The sequence below is a fragment of the Nicotiana tomentosiformis genome, chromosome 4 (assembly GCF_000390325.3).
Source record: "Nicotiana tomentosiformis chromosome 4, ASM39032v3, whole genome shotgun sequence".
NCBI classification, from domain to species: Eukaryota; Viridiplantae; Streptophyta; class Magnoliopsida; order Solanales; family Solanaceae; genus Nicotiana; species Nicotiana tomentosiformis.
In genome coordinates, this window is record NC_090815.1 from 71,476,784 (window position 1) to 71,503,625 (window position 26,842).

Here is a 26,842-nt window from a genome sequence, read left to right on the forward strand (position 1 = left end):
ACTTCTGGAATGGGCACTACAGGGCGCGCCGCACCCATCTAGGTGCCCAACTTAACTTTCGCACAATCTTCATTAAAAATATCATAACTCCTTGTAGGAATGTTTAAATAACGAATAGGTTGAACCAGTGGAAACTAGACTCAAATAGCTTTAATGTGATAGGTAGAAATCCATATAAATCCTTATAAATTTTAAGTTATGTATGTTTAAAGTTAGGCTTTGTGCGTGCTCCTTTGAAACTTTAGTCTATTTTTCCAACTCGACTAGTCCCAACAGCTCTTCTTAGACCCTATATCGCTTCAAATACACCTCGTACATTTACTATCATGATCATGAGATATCCTTTGTATTATTAATCAACACTTGCACACAAATTAATATAATTAGCACAAGTCGGGCCTCTAATGGCCTTATAACATTTCAAAAAAAATTGGGACACTACATACTCGTTCTTCCACCAAATAAAATACCAGATCAAAATACCTTTTAAAAATTTATAATTTTAGATATCACAATCATAAGAATATTTTTTATTTTAAAAAATAATATACATTTATTTTAGGGTTTTATTTTTAAATAAGTTATTTGAACATGTAGCTTATACTTGCTTCTCTTTGCATAATATAATTGAACATGTAGCCTATGACAATTTTCATAGCTGGGTATTGAATACTTTTATTTAAAAAATGGTTTCTTCAATGTTTTATTACACGTTCAGCTGAAACAACAAAAATGATTCGGAGGGGGGGGGGAGGGATTTAAGCTTTCTAATACTTTTCTATGAAAATGAAAGGATACTCCTTGTTGCATGTTTGGACATATTGTAGGAAAAAACATGGAACAATTTCTGAGTCTTTCTTTTGCCGTTAACAGTGTGTTCTTGGATGTAAATGATAGTAGTAACTCTTTAGAATTATATAGCGAAAGAAGAGCCTCATTTTATAAGGAAAAAACATGTTGAAAGATCGTTTTAGCTGCAGAAAAATAAAGAACTTAACATAAATAGCTGCCCACTCAAGTGTTTAAGGCGATAAATATATAATATATACATAATTCATGTATAATTATGCATAATCTATGTAATTAAATGGTAAATCCAGGAAGCTGTGTATGTAAAGATAGTATAGACGCATGTTAGGGCCCGTGTAAGCAAGCTTCACCTCACATAGTTTAAAGGTAATTGTTCCCTTTTTTCTTTTCTTTTTTTTTTTTTGGGGAGGGGGGGGGGGGGGTAATGAATTGAATGCAACAGAATGAGGGATATGGATTTAACTAAAAAACACTAACAAGTTATTAATCCTATGTTCATATTTTCACAATGTTGCATTAACCAAAGGTTAGTAACTTCAAGAGCGTACACATAAATACGTTAACGATACAATGACCTAATATTTCCAACCAAAAAATAAGGTACTTGGATCAAAAGATTGTCTCATTTTAGCTAATCGGTCATGGTATGTGTTTAGGATTTGTAAAATATCTAAATTGTGAGCTCTTACAACAAAAATTATTCTTAACTTTCTTTTTTTAATTTCCTTCTGAAATCTAAAAGAGAAGAAAATATTTTTCACATTTTGTGTGCTCTTAATAATGTCGAAGATGATCTTAACACTATAAGAAGATAATAGGAACACTCCAAACAAGAATTTCCACAGAAATTCCATATGCAAAGTCACCAAACCACACAAGTGCTTAAGGTTGAATAGCAGCAGCTTCTCCTGTTATGAGAGAATTGCAAGGCACAAAGAAGAGTGACAAAATTGACAGAATAGCTGTGAAAATTTCAAATTTTGCATATATGACAGGGCAAAATTTCCATTCTCAATAATGCCGATATAAAGCACTCAAAATATCTACAAGATCAAACCAAAGCCATCTCAGTTTCCAAGCAAAGATGTCAAAATTGCCAAAACACCAATCACAATCATTATATTGAGAAAATAGTTTGTTGGGAGAGGCTTATCTGCGCTCCCCCCAAAACCTTCATATTCTGCTCGAATCTTTTGTTTCATAGCATCCGAGAGCTCTCTCTGCAATTCAAATAGGCAAGACTCGTTGAATTTATTTCTCCTTCATTAGGCTACCAAATTTTATTTTTGAGAGCAAAATTTTGGTAATAGCTTGATCTTGGCAAATTAAAAGAAACGGCAGAACTAAAGACGATAAGTTGTATTTAATCCTGCAGCAACCAGAAAAGGTAAAATTTAAACATGTATACATCTCTCCAGGAATTAAAATGCAAGTGTGACAATTTGACTAATTAACGGAAGGAAAAGTAAAAAAGCAATTTAGATTTACCTTTCCGGTTGAGTATTTTGCTGCCACAAACTTCTCTGGCTGACCTTGTGTAGGAGTATTGTCTATTGAGGAACCCTGTCCAAGAAATTCAATACATATCATTGTCTCTCTAGTCACCATACATTTGCTAATATTTTAAAGTTGCACAATGGTTGGTGCTTAAATAGTAGATCCTTGGCCCTTACTGCCGTGGAGGGAAAAACGGATTATTTGAGGAGGTGGAGTGAAGAAAACATTATTTATCATGGAATTGATTAAAAATATTGCTAAGCTACGGGGCATATCTGAATTTGGTGGAGTGGATGAAAGTATACCTAAAAGATATGAGGAGTTTTGCATGGAAATGAAAGAATGTCGAATGATTAATGAAGAACATAGTGCAGAATCAATGCCAAAAAAAGTGCAGAATCAGAAGTGGCCTTAGTTTACAGTCAGACGAATGAATAGTCCAGAAGACATATTAGAGTTGGTTCTGGCCTTAGTTTACAGTCAGACGAATGAATAGTCCGGAAGACATATTAGAGTTGGTTTGACGGAGATATTCTCACAGATCAGTAGAAAGGCTTGAAGTGATACATGCTCAGTGTTATCAAAAGCGAAAAGCGCAAAAAAGCTCTAAGGTACATCGGGGCTTTAAGCCCAAAGTACAAATAAAGCGTGGGCTTTAACGAAGAAAGGCGCAAATGGAGGAAAAAAAAAATATGTGTAGTCCAAGAGTAATAATTATAAGCATGAATAATAAATATATGGATAAAGAAATTGAGTTTTGTTTTTACAATAAAGTGAATATCAATTGTTTAGGTTTGCCTCTTCAGGATAACGCTCATTGGCAAGGAAAAGTATGCCTTAGATCCTTGATAACAACACTAAAGCGCCCACTAAGCAATGCGAAGCGCTCAACATGTTTTGAGCCTCGCTTTAGGGGTTAAGCGCCCTTTAAGGACGCCTTTAACAACACTGTACATGCTCGGGTACAGTAAGGTTGACCCTTGAGAATAGGACTAGAGAAAAAGTGCAAGAGCTGCAGGTACTCCTGTAAGCGAGACATATAATAAGTTGATTTTATATACATACGGACCAAGGTCAGGGCATTTCATAAGTTTCTCCGACCAAGTTCACATTCTGCAGCATGTTAAGCATGCTATAATCAAGTTGCATTTTAACTCAACTTTAAGAATTTACTAATGTGTATCTATGAGGGTTTACTAAGCCATATTGCGAACTCAAGACCTAGATTTTAATTTTTTAAATGGATTATCAGTTGGACACCCCTACAGATGCATGTCGTCAGATGGTTTGTCAATTGGACACCCCTACAGATACATGTGGTAAAAAGTACTGAAGGTGTATACTGTTAGCAGAAGGCTAGCAGCTAGGTGCAGCACAACTTCAAAATTCTCTCTTAAAATCAGTGCCTAGGCACTACAAAAGCAATTGGTGGTAGTCAAAATTCAGGCTACGAAGTTTTAGGCAACAGTTAGGAGCTCAAACTTTAGCGTCAGGTGCTGCTCTGTGTTTCTAATTTTCTAAGTTGCCGTTCCATTACTTATATAAATTGAATTCACGCAGGGGCTTACAGAGAGTATTTTGGCAAGGAATTGAAGTGCGAAGAAAGGAATTCTTGAAAAGAAGTCATCTTTGACAGAGTTTTGCTTCTTTTTCTCTATTTTCTTGGTGTTTTAGGTATAATTACGGATATCTACTTGGTGTTTTTGAGTTTTGCTATGAAGTAATTTCATTATTCTAAAATATAACGGAATCTGACATTCTTTCTTATCCTTAATGGATACAGAGTTAGTTATTCAATCTTGTACTTGATTCTTCTAATTCATTGGAATCTTGTACTTGATTCTTCTAATTGATTGGCGAGCAACTGGATTTATTTGGAAACTTAAGTTTGAACTTAGAAAAAGGAACCTAGTTCTGACTAGGATTGAATACCATAAGTCCAACGCACTTAATAGGTGAGTTGATTTGTGATAGGAGCATACCTAGTCTGCCTTATATCACCACAAACTGGGCTTAATCCAGTGGGTTCTCTTTATCATTATTCTCCACTATAGGTTAATAACTAAACTCACAAAAGTATGGTTTAAGGGATGCATTTGGTTGAATGAAGTATTAAGAGAAATCTAGTCCTAGGCCTTCACGCTCGAGCAAATTCCATAATTTTTACGTCATCTTCCGTTCATCCTTAGATTTATCCTTGGTTAATTTAACATTTTAGTCAAAGCTAGATTGCCTGAACAAATTAAAGTAGTTACTATATTGATATTTAACAAGTGATTAGTGCAAATTCTTTGTGGAATGGTAGTAGTATTCGTCCTATATTACTAGTCAGGACGCCATATTTACGTGTGTGCTGGACAGCAAAAATGGACGGTAGGAGGCACAAGGAGCTCATAAAGTCACAAGAACATCCATTTAGATTTCATACAAATAGTAACCAATGAAAAATCGGTGAAAATTGCGCATCCAGCTACCTCACAAAAAATTTAGATGAGCGTGGACTTGCAGCATATAGAAATAAAGATGCAAAAAGCATAATCTTATTAACAGACAAAAAATAGTTCTGCTGACAAACCTCAGGAGGATCAAATTTGGCTCCAAGGTTGCTCAGTTTAGCATGTGCTTCCGCATAATCTTTGAAAAATACATCTTGATTTACAGCATACTTCTCTGCATATTCCTGCAAGATTGTAAGCTGTTAGAGTAGCAAAATAAGTTTGTACTGACAGATTTCATGATTCTGTGCTCTCCTTTCCACCTTAAATGAAGAATCTTCAAAAAGAACCGCGTCTGTTGGCAAAACTAGCAGATCTTCGTCTCTTCTCTCTTTAATGTCCTAACATTATTTCAAATTAAAGAATAATAAGCAATAACCATCATGTTTCATCAAACTTCAGTGTATCAATTATCATCATATGGCACCTTAAAGTAGGAATTGTCAAACTTCAACCACTGCACAGTCCATGATTGTCCTCCAGGGTTTCCTGGACCATCTTTCTGCAATGCAGAACAAATCAGCTCAAAAACCCAGAGTTGTTAATATGCAAGAAACTATTATAACTGGATCGTTGCACAGAGGCTAGCAGCAGATATCTGGTTTTTATCAAGATTTGTAAAGAAACAAAAGCAACATAGTACAGACCATAGAGGAAAAGAATCAAGACCAAAGACATGAGAACTAATAAAAAGTGACTGAACAATAGAGATGTGAAGTGCAAAAGACTGACCTTATTGTATTAGAAAATATAAGAATTTAGGATCCAATTACACAGCCCTCAGTAGTTCCCATTTCCGTACGAAGGGCTATGTGAGAACATTATTCGAACTAATTTGAGGAAGAAAAGAGTTTTGATAACAAAGTCCAATATTTCATAAGGGTGTACATATAATGATTCATACACAACCAGCCCATCTTTGCACATGCATTAATACAAAGAAGCTTCTTTTTTTTTTTGAGAAAGGTATAGTACAAAGAAGCATTTTGAGTTCTGCAGCATGCTTTTTATTGAGATGATCCTCAATTGGTCAGTCTTCTCTCTAGACTAAGAGGGTGTTTGGATTGGCTTATAAGTTGGTCAAACCAGCTTAAAAGCACTTTTAGGCTTATTTGAATGTTTGGGTAGACTATAAAAGTGTTTTTAAGCCAAATACTTTCAAGCTAAAATACCCAAAACAAGTCAAAAGCAATAAGGTGGGGTTGCCCAACTTATAGCTTTTTGGCTTATAAGCTCCTTATGTTTGACCAAGTGATTTACCTTACTGTTCCTTTCACTTTTTCTAAACCCCAAAACTACCCTTCCCTTACTAATTAATGTGTCAATTCTCAACATTTTCCATTTTATCGTTGCTGCTATGTTCACCAAAATTAGTTAACTTTTTTGAAGTGCTAAAAGGGAAGCCATAAGTAGCTTTTTTAAATAAATGTTTGATATATTCCAATATTTTGTAAATATTATTCTTTAGCTTCTTTTTTTGGTTCCATAACAGTTAATTTTTTTTGTCGTTGAATCCGTCCTTCGTTTAATTGCTGAAACTATATTCTAAATCAAATATTTCAATGAGTTTACATGTTACCCCAGAATCTGAAGCTATGAACGGAAAAACCACGTTTTTGGTCAAATAATTAATAATTGCATATTATTTTAAAAAATAATTTATATTTAGACAATTAATTAAAATTGAAAGTGATTTAATTATAAATTATTTGTATATGCGTTAATTTAGAATAAAATATTATAGTAACATCTTCTTTATAGTGTTAACAACTTTAAGGATATTTCAATCATTTTAACAGAAAAAAGTGCTTACTAGTATTTGTTTACAAAACACTCCAACAACTTTTTTTCAGCTTCAGCACTTTTATCCAAACATGTAAACTCCTTATTTATAAAACAAGCTCCAGCACTTGAAATGTGCTTTAAAAGTCACTTTTTTTAAGCCAATCCAAACGGGCTCTAAACTTATAGCTGAAAAAATAAATAAGTCTGAATGGAAATATGAAAAAGAAAAAAAACACCCGAAAAGCACAACCATTTACAATTAATGATAATATCAAGTAGCATGAGGAAATGACTACCGTGTATCTTGTTTCTGGCTTGCCCCAACCACTACGCTCTGGTCTGGATCTCCCCAAAGTGTGTGCCCCAGAAAGTGCGACAATTTCCTAGAAACAAAAAGCTCACCAGTGAGAAGCATACATAGCTAGAGCAAAGGGAACTTGAATCATTAGTGAGACGAACTAGAGAACAACAATGACGAGTGTTACCTTATCGTTTAGCCCCATTCTGTAGAAAACATCTCGTAAATGAGAAGCAGGGGAAGGAGGACCAGCATCTAATCAATAAGATTAAGTTAGTTATATATACCAAAGCAAATGGAGGATAATTTTGCAATAGGAGACTATTAGATGCAATGCAGAAGGTTAGACTCTTCAATATGAAGGATTAGAAAAGAAAGTCATGGTAGACCATCTAAGACATACAACATACTGCAACTGGGCATACAGGGATGAGGGATCTGCTTCAGTTGGAAGCTGAATAATCAGACCGAAACATTCAGGACAGTTAGGTAAAGCATTATATAAGATTCTAAGGAAAAATAACATGATCAAAATTAAAGCAGCCTGTTTGGCACAAAAGAAATAGAAGAGGATCATTACCGAGTGAAATCTAGCTTTTAAGTATACCTGTTTGTTTTTTCTTTTGAAAAAGTAAGGTTTCAAAACATTGTCTATACCTGTATTTAACAATTGCAAAATGAAAAGTATAACTTCATTTCAACAGACAAAGACTTCTTTTTTCTCCCAAAGTTACAGACTACACACATGTTATGCCCTAAAAGAATGCCAGAGTTAGATGACCAACCATATGCTATTTTTAAGAATTGGACCTTGGGCCTAACTCAACCCAAAAGCTAGCTCATGATGTGAGGATTGCTCAAGACCATAAAAGGAGGCAAACAACTCCATCCCACACTTATGTGGGACTCTAATACCGTGGGACATACCCAGGACTGGACATCTAAATCGTGGACGACATAATATGGGGGTCCAACATTGGATATAGTGATATACCAAGAATAGAAATGGATCTAGCTCTGATACCGTGTAAAAAATAGACATTGGACCTAACTCAACCCCAACAGCTAGCTCATGAGGTGAGGATTATCCAAGATCATGTAAGGAGACAAATAACCCTATCCCATCCGATGTAGGACTCTAACAACTATAACTCCTCAAATTTGTCCAATGGTACGGGTTGCTAATCCAAGGTAACAAGAATTGGATGACATCAAAATTTCCTGTAGTGCAGGATTGGAGGTAATGCAACCATTGAATATGATAATCAACGGCATTGTAAATTTTAAGTTGCATGTCTAGTGATGTGATAAAGATTTGTCTTATGAAGTGAACGTGTTAGATCCCCAAGGCCTTGGTCTAATGGTAAGAGTACATCATGTGATGTATGAGTTAGGCACATGTCCGAGTTCGAAAATCGCTACAGACGAAAGCCTGCTATTTACGTGGAGTAGTTAGAGGGCCCATCGAGTTTTGAACCATTCGACACTGGCCCTAAAATATTACTCAGTTATCAAACGAAAAAGCGAATACATTAGAAGCATTTATATGGTGTTTAGTGGGTTCGGAGGATCAAAAATCAAGTCGTGCATATTCAAGTTTACTGATGTATTTTTTGAAGTGTACACTTAGATTTAAATTGAAGAAATGTTGGCTACACATCTTTGCAATTCGACCACTTAATTTTGGCTTAAACAAATTTAGCAGGATGTTGCAGTTTCCCTTGCATCAGCAAGGTAATGTGGTCTAACCTGAGGCGTCAGCAAAGACCTAGGTATAGCTCCTTCGTTCGAACCTCTTCATCCACCCAGGTAATCCGTTTTTTTTTTACATTAAATAGCAGATGCACACTCTTCTTTAATTTCCAGGATTTGATGAACTTCAGATAAAAGAAAAAAGTTTTACGCGAGCTCGTACCAAACTCGACCTTGTGCAAAACAATTGAACTTCGCTAACCACCATGTTTCAAAGAGGATAAGACCAAGATAGATTTAGATGAAGTGGTTGACTCTGCAGGAGTCTACTAAATACTAAACACAGGGATAAAGTTCATTCAACATATCTTGACCAGTAGTTTCCATGCATGATAAGCTAAGCTGCAGAAAATCGTGATGTACAAAAGAAAAATAGATGACAGCTAAGAATCTCTCACCAGGAAGCCTTCCCTCTTCTGGGCATTCCTCGGGTGCAGAAACGTCTACTCTCCCATATTTCATGGGAAGTTTTGGTCCTCCAGCCTCCTATAAGTTCGAAAAGTTTGAAAAGTAGAAAAATCAAATGATTGAATTTTAACTTTCAAGCAAACAAAAAAAAAACAGAAGTAATCAATGACCTCAATGGCAGTTGCACTGGCCAACTGAAATAAGTCAGCATATGTCACATTAGCATACTTGTCTTTGATTGGCTGGAGAAGTTTCAGTGCATTTACTAGTCCTGAATTTGCAGGCTTAATTGTCAGCCGAAAAATTAGAAAGTGGGCAAAAGAAAAGGTAACAAAATGAAGAATGTTACCAGCATTTGCTCCATGTTTTAGTTCAACTTCAAATCTTAAGCTTCCATTAGCTCCACCTCGTTGTGGCCACTCCTCTATATTCTTGTTGTAAGTTCCAGCATCATGCCAGCCCAATCGAACCTGGAACCATTTTTAAGCGTTAAAAAAAATCAGCTGAAGTTCATTTCCTTTTTAGTATGTCGAAAAAGATTTGACACATTTTTATAACTTCTCATTTTATATACCTCCTCTGTTCCACTTTGTTTGAAATTATTTCTTTTTGTCCATTGCAAAGAGAATGACACATTTTCTATATTTTTTCAACGAGAAGTTTTTATAGCCTCGCATATGCTTTGACATTTTTAATCCTAAAAGTTTGAAAAGTTTATAACTACACAAATGTCATAACATATTTAAAGTCACAAGTTTCATAAGTGAAACAGAGGGAGTATGATCTATAGCACGCAAGAATCTACGCCTTATTTATATCACAAGACTGTACCCAGTCAAACACCAGTAAACAAAAAAGTGATAGTGAGCATGTAAGTGTAAAATTACCAAAATAGGATGACAAAACGTGTTTTTCAACAGCTCTTTGATGTCCTCTCTCGCACTTTTCAACTGATCAGAATCAGACGCGGCGCATTTCGGCGAGGCTAACGTGCTGAATCTTCCACTAGATGATGTTCCGACCAAGGATCGCTTCTACAATAAATAAAAATAGCAATATAACGAAAATCCAGAAAAAATGCGAAAAAAGAAGAGAATCAAACTTCGAACCTGGTAGCGGAAGATGTGAGAAAGGAGAGGGGAGGATTGGAGGCATTTGAGGGAAGGAGAAGAAGAAGAGAGGGAAAGTCTGGTGGTGGCGGAGGAGGAGGAGGTGGCGGCGATGGTGGCGGAGGGGAGGAAACGAGAGGCGGCGCCGGTGAGAGAAGAAGCCATGGTAGGTGAAGGGGAGGATGCTGAAATTAGAGTATTAGTTGCCATTGGGTGAGAGTCTCCTTATGTTTTGGATAGTGAATTCAGATTTCAGAGTGTGGCTTCTATTGGACCAGCCTAACACCTCATTTAAATGGCTAATGGTGCCACTTATTAAAAAATTGAAATGACAAATCAATATTTGGTGTGCGAATTTCATTTTCCGATTAATTTGGATTTGCAAGAAAGTGATTCCTACTACTAGTAATTTTTCTCTTTTTAGAGTTATAGTTCGAAATATTTAATTAAGAATTTAGAATCTCATCAGATCCTTCGGTGATAATAACTAGTTTTATTTATGAATCTACCTCCATATCCTAATTTATATCTCTTTTTAATTTTAATCGTGCTAAAATAATGCTCAAATAAATATCATATATGAGTCATCATTATTACTTTTCATGTACTTCATTAGTCACTGAAAAGACAAAAGAAAAATACAACAACAACAAATCTAGTCTAATCTCACAAGCGGGGTTTAGGTAGGATAATGTGTACGCAAACCTTACTCCTACTTCGTAAAGGTGGATAAGTTACTTTCGATTTACCCTCAGCTCAAGTAACAGTGAAAAAAATATAACAAACAGTATCAACAACAATATAATATGAGCAAATGGCACAACATATACTAATAATGAACCAGGAATAAGAAAAATACAAAAGTATTACTAGTACTACTGATAAGACTAAGAGACTAATGAATATCTGTCAACCTACCACCCTAATTCTCGACATCTACCCTTTCCCATTGAGGGTCATGTCATCGGTAAGCTGGAGCAATGACATATCATGTCTAATCACCTCACCCCAATACCTTTTTGACCTACCCTTACCTTTCTTAGACCCGTCGTGGCCAATCTCTCATACCTCCTGACTGGGGCATATATGTCTTTCATATGCACGTGTCCAAACCATCTCAGCCTCGATTTTTCCAATTTGTCCTCTACCGAGGTCACACCCACCTTGTCCCCAATAACTCCGTTCCTAATCTTTGTCTTTTCTAGTATGCCCACACATCCATCCAAACATCCTCATTTCAGCTACCTTTATCTTCTGGATATGAGACTTCTTGACGGGCCAACACTCCGCTCCATACATCATAGTCGGTCTAACCACCATTCTCTAGAGGACAACTCTCTAGAACTTGTCCTTAAGTCTTGGTGGCATATTTTTATCACACAGAACCCCAGAAGCGAGCCTCTATTACATCCACCTCGCTTCAATTCGATGAGTAGCATTCTCGTCAATCTCCCTGTTGCGCTGGATTACATACCCAAGATATTTGAAATTATCCCTTTGGGGGATGACTTGTGTATCAATCTTCACGTCCACTTCTGCTTTAGGCATCCCATCGCTGAACTTGTACTCCAAATATTCTTTTTTCGACATGCTTAACTTGAAACCTTTAGATTTCAACACCTGTCTCCAAACCTCCAACCTAGCGTTAACCCTCCATCACGTCTCGTCAATCAGTTCTATGTTATCAGCAAATAGCATACAACATGGTACCTCCTATTGTATGCGTCGCAACAGCACATCCAACTCCAGGGCAACCAAAAATGGGCTAAGAGTCGATCCTTGATGTAACCTCATCTTCACTGGAAAATGTTTAGAGTCACCACCCGCAGTCCTTACCCGAGTCTTATCTCCCTCGTACATATCCAAAAATACTCTAATGTATGCTATTGAAATACCGCTAACCTCCAAACATATCCGTAGGACCTCCCTCGTGACTTTATCGTAGGCTTATCTAGGTCAATGAACACCATATACAAGTCTTTTTTCCTCTTCCGATATTGCTCTACCAATCTTCCGTACAAGGTGTGTGGCTTCGGTAGTTGTCCGCCCCAACATAAACCCGACTAATTCTTAGAAATAGACACACTTCTCCTCACCCTCCTCTCCACCACTCTCTCTCAAACTTTCATAGTATGACTCAGCAGCTTGATACCCCGATAACTGTTGCAATTTTGGATATCACCTTTATTTTTGTACAACGAAATCATCAAACTCCACCACCAATTTTCGGGCGTCTTCTTCATCCTGAAAATAACATTAAATAAATCAGTAAACCACTCCAAGCCTGCCCGACCCCGTGCTCTTCCATAATTCCACCGGTATCTCGGCAGGCCCAGTCACCTTACCCTTGTTCATCTTCTGCATTGTCTCCTCAACTTTCACAACTTTAATACGCCTACAAAATCCAAAATCACTCTGACTCCCCGAGTTCTCCAACTCACCGAGCACGATGCTCATGTACCCTTCCTCGTTCAAGAGTTTATGGAAGTACGTCAGCCACCTACGCCTAATAGACGCCTCTTTTACTAACACATTGCCATCCTCATATTTGATGCACCTCACTTGGACCAAGTCTTAAGCCTTCCTCTCTTTAATCTTGGTTAACTTGTACAGCTTCCTGTCCTCACCTTTGCCCCCAAGATCCTCATACAATCATTCAAATGCTGCAATCTTAGCCGCCGTGACCGCTAATTTTGCCTCTCTTCTAGCCTTCTTATAACACTCCCTATAAGTTCTCTTTTCCTCTTCGTCGGTGCTTTACACTAGCATCACATATGTCATTTTCTTAGCTTTCACTTTTCGTTGGATTTTCTCATTCCACCACCAGTCCTTTTTGTGTCCTCCCGAGTATCCCTTTGTGGCCCCTAACACCATTCTAGCAGCTTCCCTAATGCAGTTTGCAGTCGTGGTCCACATACTATTCGTGTCCCTCCTACTCCTCCAGGACCCCATGACTAACAGCTTCTCCCCCAACTCCTGAGCTTTGTCCTTAGTCAAGACTCCCCAATTGATCTTAGACTGACCGTACACCGCTTTCTTCTTCCTTGCTCTCTTGATCTCCAAGTCCATTACTAAGAGCCTATGATGCGTCGATAGATACTCATTCAGGATAACCTTGCAATCAGTGCAAAGACCCTTATCACACCTGCTGAAGAGAAGATAATCAATTTGAGTCTTGGCTACCTTACTCCGGAAAGTGATCAAGTAGTCCTCACTCTTTTGAAAACACGTGTTAGCTACCACCAAGTCAAAACCTCCAGCAAAAATCAACAACGAGATTCCTCCCTCGTTCCTATCTCCAAAACCAAATCCGCCATGCACCTCGTCATAACCCCTAGCAGTCTCCCCAACATGGCCATTAAAATCACCTCCTATGAAGAGTTTCTCGATGGGCGGAATACTACGCACAACCTCATCTAAATTTTCCCATAAACACCTTTTGACCTCCTCACCAAAACCCACACGTGGCCACATAAGCACAAATCACGTTTAAAATGAACCCACCAACCATTAGACTATCGTTCACCCTCGGATCCCGTTCTTGTCCTTAGCACCACCTGAATAGAAAATACAAAAGAAAAATAATTAACTTATATTTGGTTCACGTGTTTCCTAGAGATGGTTGTTGATAATGTACTACTACTATTATTTTATTTCTCTGTTTGGGTGTCCACATGCCTAGAGTTGGTGGAATCTCAAAAGAAGGCTCGAGGAGTTCAAAGATAAAAAACTGTTTTATATCCCTAGTGGGTTGTTGATTTTGTTGTCTTCCCTAATTTCTCTGCTTTTAAGTCTACTCAAAGATAAAATTGTCTTTTATGCATGTCTTCTTGCATTTTCAAGGGTCACTTGATGGATACCAAAAAATAAACTTGGAAGCGGGCTTGAGACACCTACGCATAGTCCTTGTTATATAGTATTTCTTTTCTTTTACTTAGAGAGTTTGTTTTTCCCTATAAGATTAGTTTAAGTGCCTAAGAATTTCTTAAATATCAAATTATCTAACCGTTTACTAAAGCCAAACTGTAAAGATGAATATTTATTAATTTATGCAACTTAATTTAGTGGCAACTCGTTTGTAAGGTAGAAGTAGTTTTGGTTGGATCTTTCATCAAATAGAAGTGGAGCAAGTTTTAAAAGGAGGATAGATTGTAAGTTCGCAACTGAAACTAGGAAAATTTGTGTGATATTTTACTACACCAACTTAACCATGTTAGGATATGTTAGTTGTCACTACTTCTCATTTTTCATCAAACTTGTATCAAGTTCTTCCTGAATTATGTATTAAAAAAATATCGAGATAACGATATTTGCTAGGAAATGTTGAAAGAGTTTTGGAAAACAGTGTCAAATTGCTTTTGGAGTGAACTTGAGAGATGCTCTTTTTTTGGATAAATTAGACGTAAGTTAGAGTGTTATATTGGATTTTGTACTCTATTGTTCATCATTGCCTGTTGATATAAATTGTTCATCATTGCCTTATGTTTCTATCTTTTGCTGTCACTGTGGAAGTGTTGTACAACAAAAAGGTACTAGTGTGAATCACAAGAAGGCATTCTTCCCAATATTGGTAATTTAATTGTGTTAATCACATGTCATTACTTGATTTCAATGATAAAATTTCGACAAAACACCTAAATTTTCCTAATTTTGGCATGGATTATTAATTGTGAACCTAAAAGCCTAATTACCATCATGCACTTGAATTTTTATAACTTTTATACGATCTCATCCTAAGGAAGTGACATATATTCACTTGTCCACCTGATATTTTTTAAAAATACAATACAATTTTTACCTATTTAAATTCATTAGTTTTTAGATTATTTTTTTGAAACATATTAGTAAAAACTTATCTGCAACTCCATTATTCAAGCTAATTTTTTTATTTGCCCCCCCCCCCCCCCCCTCCCCCCAAAAAAAATGCACAGTTGAAATAAATAAGCATTGTATCTAGAAATAAGAAAGAACCTGCAATCCTATTATTTTGGCTAAACCTTTTTTATTTGGCTAAGAGTTATGGAACTCCAGCCAATTTCTTTTTTACTGATTTGGCCGGAAAAAAATAACATACACATTTAAAATAAATAGCAATTGCATCTAAAAAAGTAATAAAAAGAAATACACAGTTGGTACTCCATTATTTTGATTAAAAATGATTTAGCTTAACAAAAAATACAGAATTGGAACAAATAGTCATTGCACTTAAAAAATACAAAATTGGAGTAAAATTGATTATGTATATATTAAAAAGAAACAACAAGAAATACACAATTAGAACTTATATTTTGTTATTCTAGCCATGTCAATTGACCGACTGGAATCCAAGTGGTAAAATCTTCTTTGACAAGGTAAAAAACAGTAACTCTTTTTCCATATGGATTTTTTTACGTAATTGATGATGGATAATGAACTTGGAATATTTGGACAATCTTTGATAATGGAAGTTTGGATCATACTACAAAATTCGAATAAGCAGCTAGAGCTGATCCTTTTGGAGGCACAATTGACCTTGATCAGAGTCCATCTCTTAACTTTGGTTTTAGAAATCTCATCAACAAAAGTAACAAAATTGCTTATAGAATAAGAGAGACTTCTTTTAAGAGCATACAAGATTAACGTCAAACTTGTGTGTTAGAAAAATAAATTCGTGAATTAGCTTAAACCCTGCATCTTTTTGCCTATTTAATAGAGTAGTTTTAAACTTTGTCATCAACTGATATAACATTAGTCACATATGCATGTTTTTGGTTAAACTAGATTCAGATGGTTAAAAGGAATGTTTATTTTTTGATATATAAAAGGACATGAGGAGTCGATATGCAAAAGCACATCATGAGCTAATTGTATAATAAAAATTGAATTAGTGTAACGACCCGACTTGTCGTTTTGAGAATTAGCATCCCGTTCAGCGGCTTAAGATTTCGAGCAACCTCGTAATACGTATTATGACTTGCGTGTATGGTTGAGTTTGGTTTTCGGACGATTCGTGATCAAATTGGGAGAACAATTTCTATTTAAGAAGTTTAAAAGAAAAGAGTTGACCGGAGAGTCGACTTTTGAGCAAACGACTCTGGAATAAAAATTTTATGATTTCAATAGCTCCGTATGGTGATTTTGAACTTAGGAGTGTGCCGAGATATTTATTTGGAAGTCCGTAGTTAATTTTGGCTTGAAATGACGAAAGATAGAAATGGAAGGTTTGGAAAGTTTGAAAGTTTGGATGGGAGTTGACTTTATTGATATCGAGGTCGGAATTCAGTTATGGAAATTTTGATAGGACCGTTATGTCATTTATGACTTGTGTGCAAAATTCGAGGTCAATCGGACTTGATTTGATAGGTTTCAGCATCGAATATAGAATTTGAATATTTCTAGAATGTTTCGACGTCGTATCTTCAAGCATAAGTAGTATCACATTAAGAAAATGAGGCCTAAATTCAGTTTTGATTGAAGCATTAGATCCGTATTGAAATTACGGAGCCATAGCAAAAAGAATCGTCGAATTCGGACATCGTATGAGAGAGTTATGCCCATTTCCGTGCGAAATAAAAAAGATTTCCCATTGCCAGCACCCAGGGTGGCGTGGGGAGCTAGCCCTAGCGCTCTGAATTTTGAAGTTCTGGCAACTGGACCACATGTAGCGCCCACGCCACCTGTGGTGCTCAAAATAACTTATTTACTCACTTCGGGGTTCATTTTTCCCCATTCCTCTTGGTCGAATTTTGGGGGTTTCATCCACTCTCTCAAGACTTCCTCAAGACCTCCAACTCCCCCCATCTCCAAGGTGAGTAATCCCTACTAATTTGGTGTTTCATTCTATCATTTTTACTCTAGAACTAACTCAATCCACCATGAAATCCTTAGATCTTCAAGAAATTTATTCAAGAACTCAAAAGAGGGTTTTGGTTTCAAAAGGTAATCCTACACCCTTAGACATATATGCATGAATTTATTATGAGTATGTGAGCAAGAAATAAGTATTAGCACTTATTGGATGGTGCTTGGAAGCCATAAATACTTAAACTAGATTATTGGGTGTTGTAGAGATTTTGTAATGAATTAATTAGTAACAATTGGGTGGATGTGAGTTCATTGATGATTTTAATGGTGCTAAAGAAGGTTGTTTTTAGACAAATGATGGTTTAGTATCTCTTGTTGGTGGGAAAGAGAGATTTTTAGATGAAGAAACACCATTACTAGAGGAGGTAAAATGCTATGTACCATAGGTGTTTGATAAAATGCCTAAATGACCAAAAATCTGGAAATTTGTTTACTAATATTGGTCCAATTAAATTATGTTGATGTAGATTAAAGTTGTAAGAGTAGTGGGAGGTTTTAATACCACTAAAGAGCTGAATTATGGAAGCTCAATTTGTGGCGGTCTTATTTTCGAGGGATTTTCAAGGAAATCATCAAGATTTGAGCCGTCCGGAGGTGGCTTCACTCGCGAAGATCATTTAAAGTATTGATTTAGTTTTGTCGAGGTAAGTTTCTTGTCTAACTTCGTGTGGGATAAACCACCCCTTAGGATTTGAGATGATTGTGTCATTCGTGTTATGTGAAGGTTGTGTACGTGAGGTGACGAGTGGGTATACGACCTATATTTGGTATTTGAATGGTTTGGACTGTTAGGCTCCCCTCATGTAACTAATTGTAACTATCGTTTCATGACCACATCTTTTGTGTTAGAATTGTTTGTACGTGCTTTACTTGAAATTGTTAGCACATGTCCCATCTTTATTGTCAAGATCACCTTATATGCTAGTTGTTGATTGTAACCACTCGTTGAATTCATAATTTACTTGCTACATGGCTTAACTGTCAATTGATGCTCATAAATTGTGCCTTGGCTTATGGATTATCACTTCCTTGCTATTTGATTTCGTGATCTATCGTGTAGCCTTTTTCATTAGTTGTGACTTCTTTGTGTAGCCTCGTTATTCCTTTTGATTTTGTGGTATACCGTAGGTTGTTATAAATTGGTTGCTTGATTTGTGTTGCTTGAGGATCGGGTTGCACGTCGCAACGGGATTTATTTGAAAGATTATATTGTTGGATAGGGTTGTACGCCGCAACGAAATTTAATTGAAAGATTATATTATTGGATCGGGTTGCACGCCGCAACAGAATTTATTTGAAAGATTATATTGTTGGATCGGGTTGCACGCCGCAACAGAATTTATTGAAAGATTATATTGTTGGATCGCGTTGCACGCCGCAACAGAATTTATTTGAAAGATTATATTATGGGATCGGGTTGCACGCCGCAACGGAATTTAATTGAAGGATTATATTGTGGGAACGGGTAGCACGCCGCAACAAATGAACAAATAGGAAATTATTGTGATATTAAGGCTAGTTCTGATTGTGATTCTCATGATGCATTCCATGTTAGGACGGTTATTGCTCGATGCCATCGGTGTTCTCATTATTTCATTTGTTGATTTGTATTGGAAACTCTTATATTATCGGTCTTACATTGATACACTTTCCTTGTTAGCTTCATGTAACATATTGTACAACTTTATATGTCTCGTAGGTGTCTTAACCTGATACTTACTGGGTACCGCTGTGGTGTACTTATTCTACGCTTCTGAATATCTTTTTGTGCAAATCCAGGCACCCCAGAGTTATTGATATTCTTGTTAGTTGATCGAGCATTGTTGTGGAGACCCAAGGTATACCTACTGCCGCGTTCGCAGGTTTTAGAGTCACCTTATGATATTTTTCTGCACTGTTGATTCTATTCTGGAACAATTATATTTAGAGATTTTTCTAGTAAACTCTATAGAGCTTGTGACTTGTACTACCGGTTTTGGGATTGTAGGAAATTTCTATTTCAGATTATTCCAGATAATTGGTTTCTTTATTACTATTCGAACTGAACTGTTAAAAATGACTAAAATTATTCTAACGTTGACTTGCCTAGCAAGTGAAATGTTGGGCGTCATCACGATCCCGAAGGTGAGAATTTCGGATCGTGATACAAACTATGGTATCACACACGTATGCCTTATACTATTAGCTCAATATAAGCAATAGAGTTAAGTTGCAAGGCTAAAGATTTATGAAGTATCAGAAATCAACCGATCCAAAATGGAGCTAAATGAAAGTGTACAATTCACTTCAATTCACAAATGGTCATATGAATTTTTTTTCACCAAAGTCATATAACTTTATTTTTTCACATAAAAATTAAATAACTAGAACTTTTTTTCATCAAAGTCATATAACTTTATTTTCTCACACATAAATCATAAAACTTTCACTAATTCACACAAAAATCATAGTGGTCGAAAAACAAACTTTCCGGTAGTATTTTTTTATTTTATGTTATTTTTATTTTTATTTTATTTTCAATCTAATAAATAATTATCTAATTAAAATAGGAGAAATATGAGTATATTTTTAGCCGCTCCCAAAAATAATAGCCGATAAAATATATATATATATATATATATATATATATATATATATATATATATGTGTGTGTGTGTGTGTGTGTGTGTGTGTGTGTGTGTGTGTGTGTGTATTATATACATATAATATACACATTCTATATATATTTTGTCTAGCAAATGCAATTAGTTTCGGTCGTCCGGTTAATTTTATATTTTTCTCTTAAAATAGGAATGACCCAATCCAACCTTACCCAATACTCATATACGTAAGTTAAAATAATACTAAAAGTGAATTCTTCCCCCATAAGAAACTTAGTTCGGAATGCATGAGATTCTGACAAAAAAAATAAGGAAATGAAAGATATAATTAGAGAGTACTTGAAATAAAAATGCTAACAATTTGAATAAGAATCTTGCAAAGAAAAATAAAAGAAAGAAGTATCATGTTTTAAAGGTTTTACTATTCACTTTTAGTATTATTTTAATTTATATAAATGAGTATTGGGTTGGGTGAGCCGGGTCGGGTTGGGTCATCCCTATTTTAATTGGATTATTATTTATTAGACTGAAAATAAAAAAATAAAAAATCACAAAATGAGAAAATACTATTAAAAAATTATATTTTTCAATCACTATGATTTTTGTGTGAGTTAATAAAAGTTTTATGATTTTTGTATGAGAAAATATAGTTATATGAATTTGGTGAAAAAAAGTCATAGTTATATGATTTTTATATGAGAAAATAAAGTTATATAACTTTAGTGAAAAAACAATCATAGTTATATAACCATTTGTAAAATTTACCATTCACTTAGAACAATATATACTCTTCTTAAACAGATGATGATAATGATTTTGATGAAGAGGAGGGGAAGGAAGGAGAAATGAGGAAAGTATCACTTATAGAGGTATGTTCAAAAAATATATAAAGAAAATATTCTGAATAAAAAAATTGACTTGAACTAAAATAACAAGCCGACGCATACTCTAATTTGACATGATTATTGACCTTAGATAAGTTAACAATAAACTAAAGCCAAATTGACAGTATATATATCACTCTATTTTTTATATCTATATATTAGTTTCTCCACACGTACATTGCACGTATATCAAGTCATGTAAATATGATATATTTAAGACCAATCAAGTCAAATGTTCCTTCAGAATACAAAGAAACAATTGAAAAAATATTTGTTCCTTGCAGAAGATTTTGATGCACAATCAAAGTTTAATCTTGAACAAGCACAAATTTTCAAGACTATGTATCATCCATTTTTTGGAAAACAAAGTAGCAAAAAAATATTGATATGTATATCAATATTTTTACAATTAGATAAAGTAAAGTAACATAAGCAAAAATAAGCAAAATTAAACTACAAAAGAAACCATTAGAAAATTGTGTATTGATCAACCCTGGATTTTAAATCAACAAACTTGAAAAAGTCCCCATGATTTTCGCAAGCCATGACTTCTAATGCAATATTATTATCACAAGTAAATTTTGTTGTATGGGAAAAATATCATTTTGGTAATTTTATTTCGGACGTCATTTTAACTGAATTTGAGGTAGTTAGATAGACAAAGTAAAGATAATAATATAATAATAAAATAGAATTTGTACTTTCTATGTAATAATACATTCTTTTTTGTACTTCAGCATAAAAAAGTACATTCTTTCTTGAAGTAGATAATTTAAATAACTTTAACAAATGTAACATTTGCGCTAGCAGCAGTTATTATTATTCTAGCTAGGATAAGCAGAAGTATTACCAAATACAATTGTGTGACCAAATTATCTATTTCAAATAACCTATTTGAAGAGTACAAAATTAATTTACATTGGATATAATATTAAATCTAAGAAAAAGAAAAATCATTTTCAATCGTTAACTTAAGCCCATGGGCGGCTCTAAGGCTTTGGGTAGTGAGGTCATTGCCTTAGGCCCCCAAATTTTGAAGGCCCCAAATTTATTTTAAATTCTTATTATTATTGTTACTATTGTATATTATATAATTTATATAAATAAGTAGAATAAAAAAAGTGTTACAGTATATTTTTTATTATTTGATTGAAGTTATTTTATACAATAAATTTATAAATTATGATAATTTTCTTCCCCCATTAATTAGTATATTTGACAAGAGTGGGTTGCTCTAGTGGTGAGCACCCTCCACTTCCAACCAAGAGGTTGTGAGTTCGAGTCACCCCAAGAGCAAAGTGGGGAATTCTTGGAGGGAGGGAGCCGAAGATCTATCGGAAATAGCCTCTCTACTCCAGGGTAGGGATAAAGTCTGCGTACAAACTACTCTCCCCAGATCTCACTAGTGGGATTATACTGGGATTAAGGGCCTCCGAATATGGTTTCGCCTTAGGCCCCGTGATCTGTTGAGCCGCCCCGCTTAAGCCAAATAGTAATAATTCTGTTACCATGTAAACTCCCCCATATGCATAAGATATTAACTAAAGGACTCAAGTTTCTTTAAAAGAAACTATGCAAACATCTCATGACAAAACGATCCATCCTCATGTACTCTAGCACAATAAATATTCTACCTAATTTTCATTTTTCGTATGTGCTAAAGCTATCTCTATGAAATTTGATCAAGACAAGACCCTACTTATACTTCATTTTGAAATCATTAAGGTCAATTAACTAAAAATTTGACTTGTGTTGTAAATGGTTCTCTTTGGTAAATAAAATTTTGTTACTATGACTTCAGCTATAAAGCCAAAGATGAAAATTGTTCGGCGACAACTACTCCTACCTCTACCAAATTGATCTGCGGCTTGTTATTCATTCCAAGAAGAGACACTTTCTCTAAAGAAGTGTACCGTCATAATGTCTTCTCCGTTAAAGAGAATTGTATAACTGTATTGTATGCCTGTGAGATTTGTCCATGTTACTGGACTCAATTGTTTGTCACCACATTAGAATTTTAATTGACCAGAATCTTGTAAAACACATAATTGCTTGATTCAACTAAACGGTGACAACGTTAGAAACTCACGTATGAAGGCTCACGCGTTGGCTTCTCTTAGGCACCAAATTAAATTTTTAATTAGACAATACATTTAAGTAAATAAGAAGGGTATTAATATAATTTGACTTTTTAATAAGGGATTCATGCTTTTATATAGTAGTAATAATAATAACTAATTTTTATTTACTATCTCGCTAATCATTAAAAGATAATGAAAATAATTTTCTTCCTACAACTTCATATTGAAGACGTTTTCATGTTGTTGTGTCAATTGAAAGACATCGCTACTTTATCCTTTCCAATTATTAAGTTATTTTATTTTTATGAAAATAAATATGTGTATATTTGTAAATATTCTATATTGCATAATTGCGTGTTCGTATTACTTTTTTCTTTGTACATGCATATTTAGAATAAATGAACATTTAAGTCTTTAACTTGGCCTACAAAGACTTCTAGTCTTAGAAATAAACAAGGTAAGTTTGTTTAGCCTATTCATATTAGACTTCAAATACTAATAATGATTAGAGTTTTATCCCACATGAAATATATGTATTTGCTAGTAGAATCTTACAATTAAGATTTGGAAGTTTGCCAAATATATACTACTTGTTGGTGTCCAAACATGTATTATTTTCAGTTGTGTCCTCTGATTTTTGTCAAATATTTTAAGAATATTTTGGTCAAAAGGATACTTCTTATCGTAGAGAAAGTTACATAAGGGATTTTTAAATAATGGAAGTAACAAGAAATATGAACCCCAACAATGTTATCACTCTTTCGGAGAATCCATAAAACCTTTTCGCTTAGAAGTTGGATACTTTTGTGCTACGTTTTAGTAAAATAATATTTTAACTGATTCTTTGTTTGGATATTACAAAAAAGAAAAGTCAGAGTATTATAGCAAAAACTGATCTTAAGTAAAGATAAGAAATTCACTGTTTGGTCAAAATTGATAAAAAATTAAAATTGGTGGCGTTAAGAAGAGCATAATTGTTGAAGATATGTATGACGTCGGGAGCTATTCCTGCTATTGAAGTATGAGGAAGAAGTAATATGAATGGCGGGGAGAATGACAAGCTGATTAGGTTTGTATGTCTTGTGCGTTTTCTTCTAATTAATCGGAAATAGGTTTGACTTTGTCCAATGTTATTGCCCAAGTCAAATTAGTATTACATGACGGCTGTTATTACAATTTCATCCTTTAGGATAATATTTTAAAAAAAATTAATTTAGCTTCAAAAGGATATAAAAGTCCGTTAATATTTCATGAATATTTTTGTCGTTCAACATTTAGCGTTTTTGTGTACGGATAAAATCAGGGATAATGTTACCCCCATTCTCCAATAAAGAAATGAGAGGGAAGTATGACCTGACGCAACCTCGAGTGAAGCCGAAGGGTCCCTCGTTTCGGAGCCCGGGGGAATGAACGGTGCAACCGGGATTGGACACGGCTAAATAACGGATCCGAACCAAGTAAAGTTTCGAGACCGAGGAAAAAGAGAAACGATTGAGCATGACGAGCAGGGAGCTATAATATTCGCCCTCAACTGGATATTACGGCGAATCCCGTCCGATATCAACTGCAGATCGACATTTACCCCCCAAAAAAAAAGATTTTTACCTTATTTAGACTTGTACTAGAATTGAAATTCCCCCACTATATAAAGGGGAGGACTTTTTCATTTTAAACCACTGTTGACACGTACATCAAAGCAATAAAAGTTCATTTTTGTCTCCTAGCTATTATTCAAAGTGTTCTACAGTTACTCTATTCTTTAATTGCAACCGAGCTCATATCGAGAGTTCGATCGGAGCTAGTTTTTAATGTTCAACTTAAAACCAGGCTTGATTGTTCCATCGCGATTGGTTTGGTCGTTTATTCTCTATTTAATTTAATTATTTATTGTTCTTAGATGATTCATATTAAATTAAATCACGCATCCTTTAAACCCCGTACAAATTTAATTGTTATTCATTTTTAAGGATAAACAGTTTGGCGCCCACCGTGGGGCTAAGGATAATAGTGGTGATTTAATATGAATCTCCATCACACACCCTATTTTACAATTGTTCTTTGAAGTTTGATTTCACGTAAACCTAACGATGTCAAATTCTCGGTCTCCTCACTTGAACATTGACGTTGAGTCAGGCCACCACAGTGTAAAAAATAACGTGGTACCTAGCAATGACGTGCCCCATGTTGATCCCAATGGTGTCCCAATCGCTGACCCGGTCGACACTACCTCACAGGTTACCATCAACATCAATCTGCCAACCGACCCCCAAAACAGCATTCGCGGGGTACCCTGCCCATCGACTCGAGAAGCACCCGAAGGGGAAGGTGATGGGGTTAGCTTGCGGTTGATTTTTGAAATGTTGCAAGCTCAGCAAGCGGCAATAACACAGTTGCATACCCCAATCACGTCCCTAACAGGATCGAGCCCGAGCGGGTCAGGGAAAACAATCGAAGGGATGAACAAATTGCCTTGGAACCGGATGAGTTCGGGCCCGGGGAAACTGCCGAGGTGATAAAGATACTCGAAGCATTGATAAGGCGGCTGGAGTCTGGTGAGAAAAAGATAGAGGCTAATGACAAGAAGGTGGAAACTTATAATTCTAGGTTCGATCCGATCCCGGGATCGCCTCCAATATTGAAGGGGTCGGATTCGAAAAAATTCATTTAGAAGCCTTTCCCCCGAGCGCGGCGCCGAAACCGATCCCGAAGAGATTCTAAATGCCCGACATTCCCAAGTATAATGGGACCATATATCCAACGAACATGTAACCTCCTATACATGCGCAATCAAGGGGAATGACCTGGAAGACGATGAGATTCAATCGGTGTTGTTGAAGAAATTTGGAGAAACCTTGTCCAAATAAGCAATGATATGGTATCACAACTTGCCTCCGAATTTTATTGATTCATTTCCTATGCTCGCGGATGCTTTCGTAAAGGCCCATGCCGGTGTCATAAAGGTCAAGACGAGGAAGTCGAACCTTTTCAAAGTCAAGCAAAAAGATAACGAGATGCTTAGGAAGTTCTTGTCAAAGTTCCAGATGGAAAGAATGGACCTTCCCCCGGTCGCGGATGATTGGGCCATTCAGGCGTTTACTCAAGGGCTCAACCCTCGAAATTCTGTGGCTTCTCAATAATTGAAGCAAAACTTCGTAGAGTACCCGTGGTCACTTGGACCGACGTCCATAACAGGTATCAATCGAAGATCACAGATGAGGACGACCAACTAGAGGCCCCATCGGGGTCTGTTTACCCCAACAGAGCAAATGACAGATCTAAAAGAATCATCAACCAGGAGCTAAGGCCGGTACGAGATCAATATCAGCCGTACGACTCAGATCTAAGGGGAAATGGATTCGGGCTCCACCCGACTAGGAATGACAAGAGAAATGATCAAGGACCGAGCAACCGAGGCCTGATGAGAAAAAATGATTTTGACAAGTCGCTCGGGGGTAGGGAAGTGCTGAGATTATCGGAGTACAATTTCAACGTGGATGTTGTAAGTATAGTGTCGACTCTAGGATGCATTAAAGAGACCAAGTGTCCTAGACTACTACAGTCTGATCCCTCCCATAGGGACCATAGCTTGGTGTGTAAGTACTATGGTACTCATAGTCATAGGACCGAAGATTGTCGACAGCTAAGGGAAGAAGTAGCTCAATTATTCAACAATGGGCACCTTCGAGAATTCCAAAGCGAACGAGCCAAAAATCATTTCAGAAACAGGGACGCCAATAAAAAAAATCGAATAAGAGGAGCCCTAACACGTGATCAACATGATCATTGGGGGAGTAGATATCCCACAAGGGCCAATGATAAAACTCACCAAAGTTTCTATCACAAGGGAAAAACGCACCCGGGATTATGTTCCGGAAGGTGCCATCTCGTTCAGCGACAAAGACGCCGAGGGAATCATCCAGCCTCACAATGATGCATTGGTAATATCCGTACTTATCAATAAATCTCGAGTTAAGCGTGTATTGATTGATTCAGGTAGCTCGACCGACATTATCTGATGAAGGGTCGTAGAACAACTAGGTTGTTGGACCAAATCATACCGACGGTTTGGGTGTTGAATGGATTCAATATTGCGTGCGAGACGACAAAGGGTGAAATAACTTTACCGGTAAACACTGTCGGGACCACCCAAGATACAAAGTTCTACGTAATCGAGGGGGGCATGAGGTACAACGCCTTGTTCGGAAGGCCATGGGTTCACAACATGAGAGCGGTGCCTTTAACCTTACATCAGGCGTTGAAATTTCCCACTCCGGGAGGAG

The 26,842-nt window shown here is 36.0% G+C and overlaps 2 protein-coding genes across 3 annotated transcripts; both read right to left on the reverse strand.

Annotated features, from left to right (window-relative positions):
• Nucleotides 1-1,773: 1,773 nt before the first annotated feature.
• Nucleotides 1,774-10,438, reverse strand: LOC104119562 (probable L-ascorbate peroxidase 6, chloroplastic/mitochondrial). Of its 2 annotated transcripts, none has more exons than XM_009631093.4 (12): nt 10,155-10,438; nt 9,933-10,079; nt 9,395-9,515; nt 9,216-9,316; nt 9,036-9,123; nt 7,073-7,140; nt 6,884-6,970; nt 5,230-5,304; nt 5,066-5,143; nt 4,883-4,987; nt 2,299-2,373; nt 1,774-2,030 (listed from the first exon to the last, which is right to left on the reverse strand). In XM_009631093.4, exons 1-12 carry the CDS (start codon nt 10,362-10,364, stop codon nt 1,878-1,880), a joined length of 1,308 nt encoding a protein of 435 aa, XP_009629388.1. In that variant the 5' UTR covers nt 10,365-10,438; the 3' UTR covers nt 1,774-1,877. The 2 variants fall into 2 exon arrangements, with proteins under 2 accessions (XP_009629388.1, XP_009629390.1); XM_009631095.4 differs by having other exon boundaries at nt 1,774-2,179; nt 10,155-10,429.
• Nucleotides 10,439-12,911: 2,473 nt separating this feature from the next.
• Nucleotides 12,912-13,628, reverse strand: LOC138909910 (uncharacterized). Its single transcript, XM_070201127.1, has one exon. The coding sequence runs from the start codon at nt 13,626-13,628 to the stop codon at nt 12,912-12,914; it is 717 nt and encodes a 238-aa protein (XP_070057228.1).
• Nucleotides 13,629-26,842: the final 13,214 nt, after the last annotated feature.

Bases quoted from the DNA above. Each gene is read 5' to 3' on its own strand.
- LOC138909910 (XM_070201127.1), bottom strand. From the start codon at position 13,628: ATGTGGCCACGTGTGGGTTTTGGTGAGGAGGTCAAAAGGTGTTTATGG.
- LOC104119562 (XM_009631093.4), bottom strand. From the start codon at position 10,364: ATGGCAACTAATACTCTAATTTCAGCATCCTCCCCTTCACCTACCATG. The intron at 9,124-9,215 runs GTCATTGATTAC...TCGAACTTATAG, and splicing joins CCAGTGCAACTGCCATTGAG to GAGGCTGGAGGACCAAAACT. The intron at 2,031-2,298 runs GTAAATCTAAAT...TTTGAATTGCAG, and splicing joins CAAAATACTCAACCGGAAAG to AGAGAGCTCTCGGATGCTAT.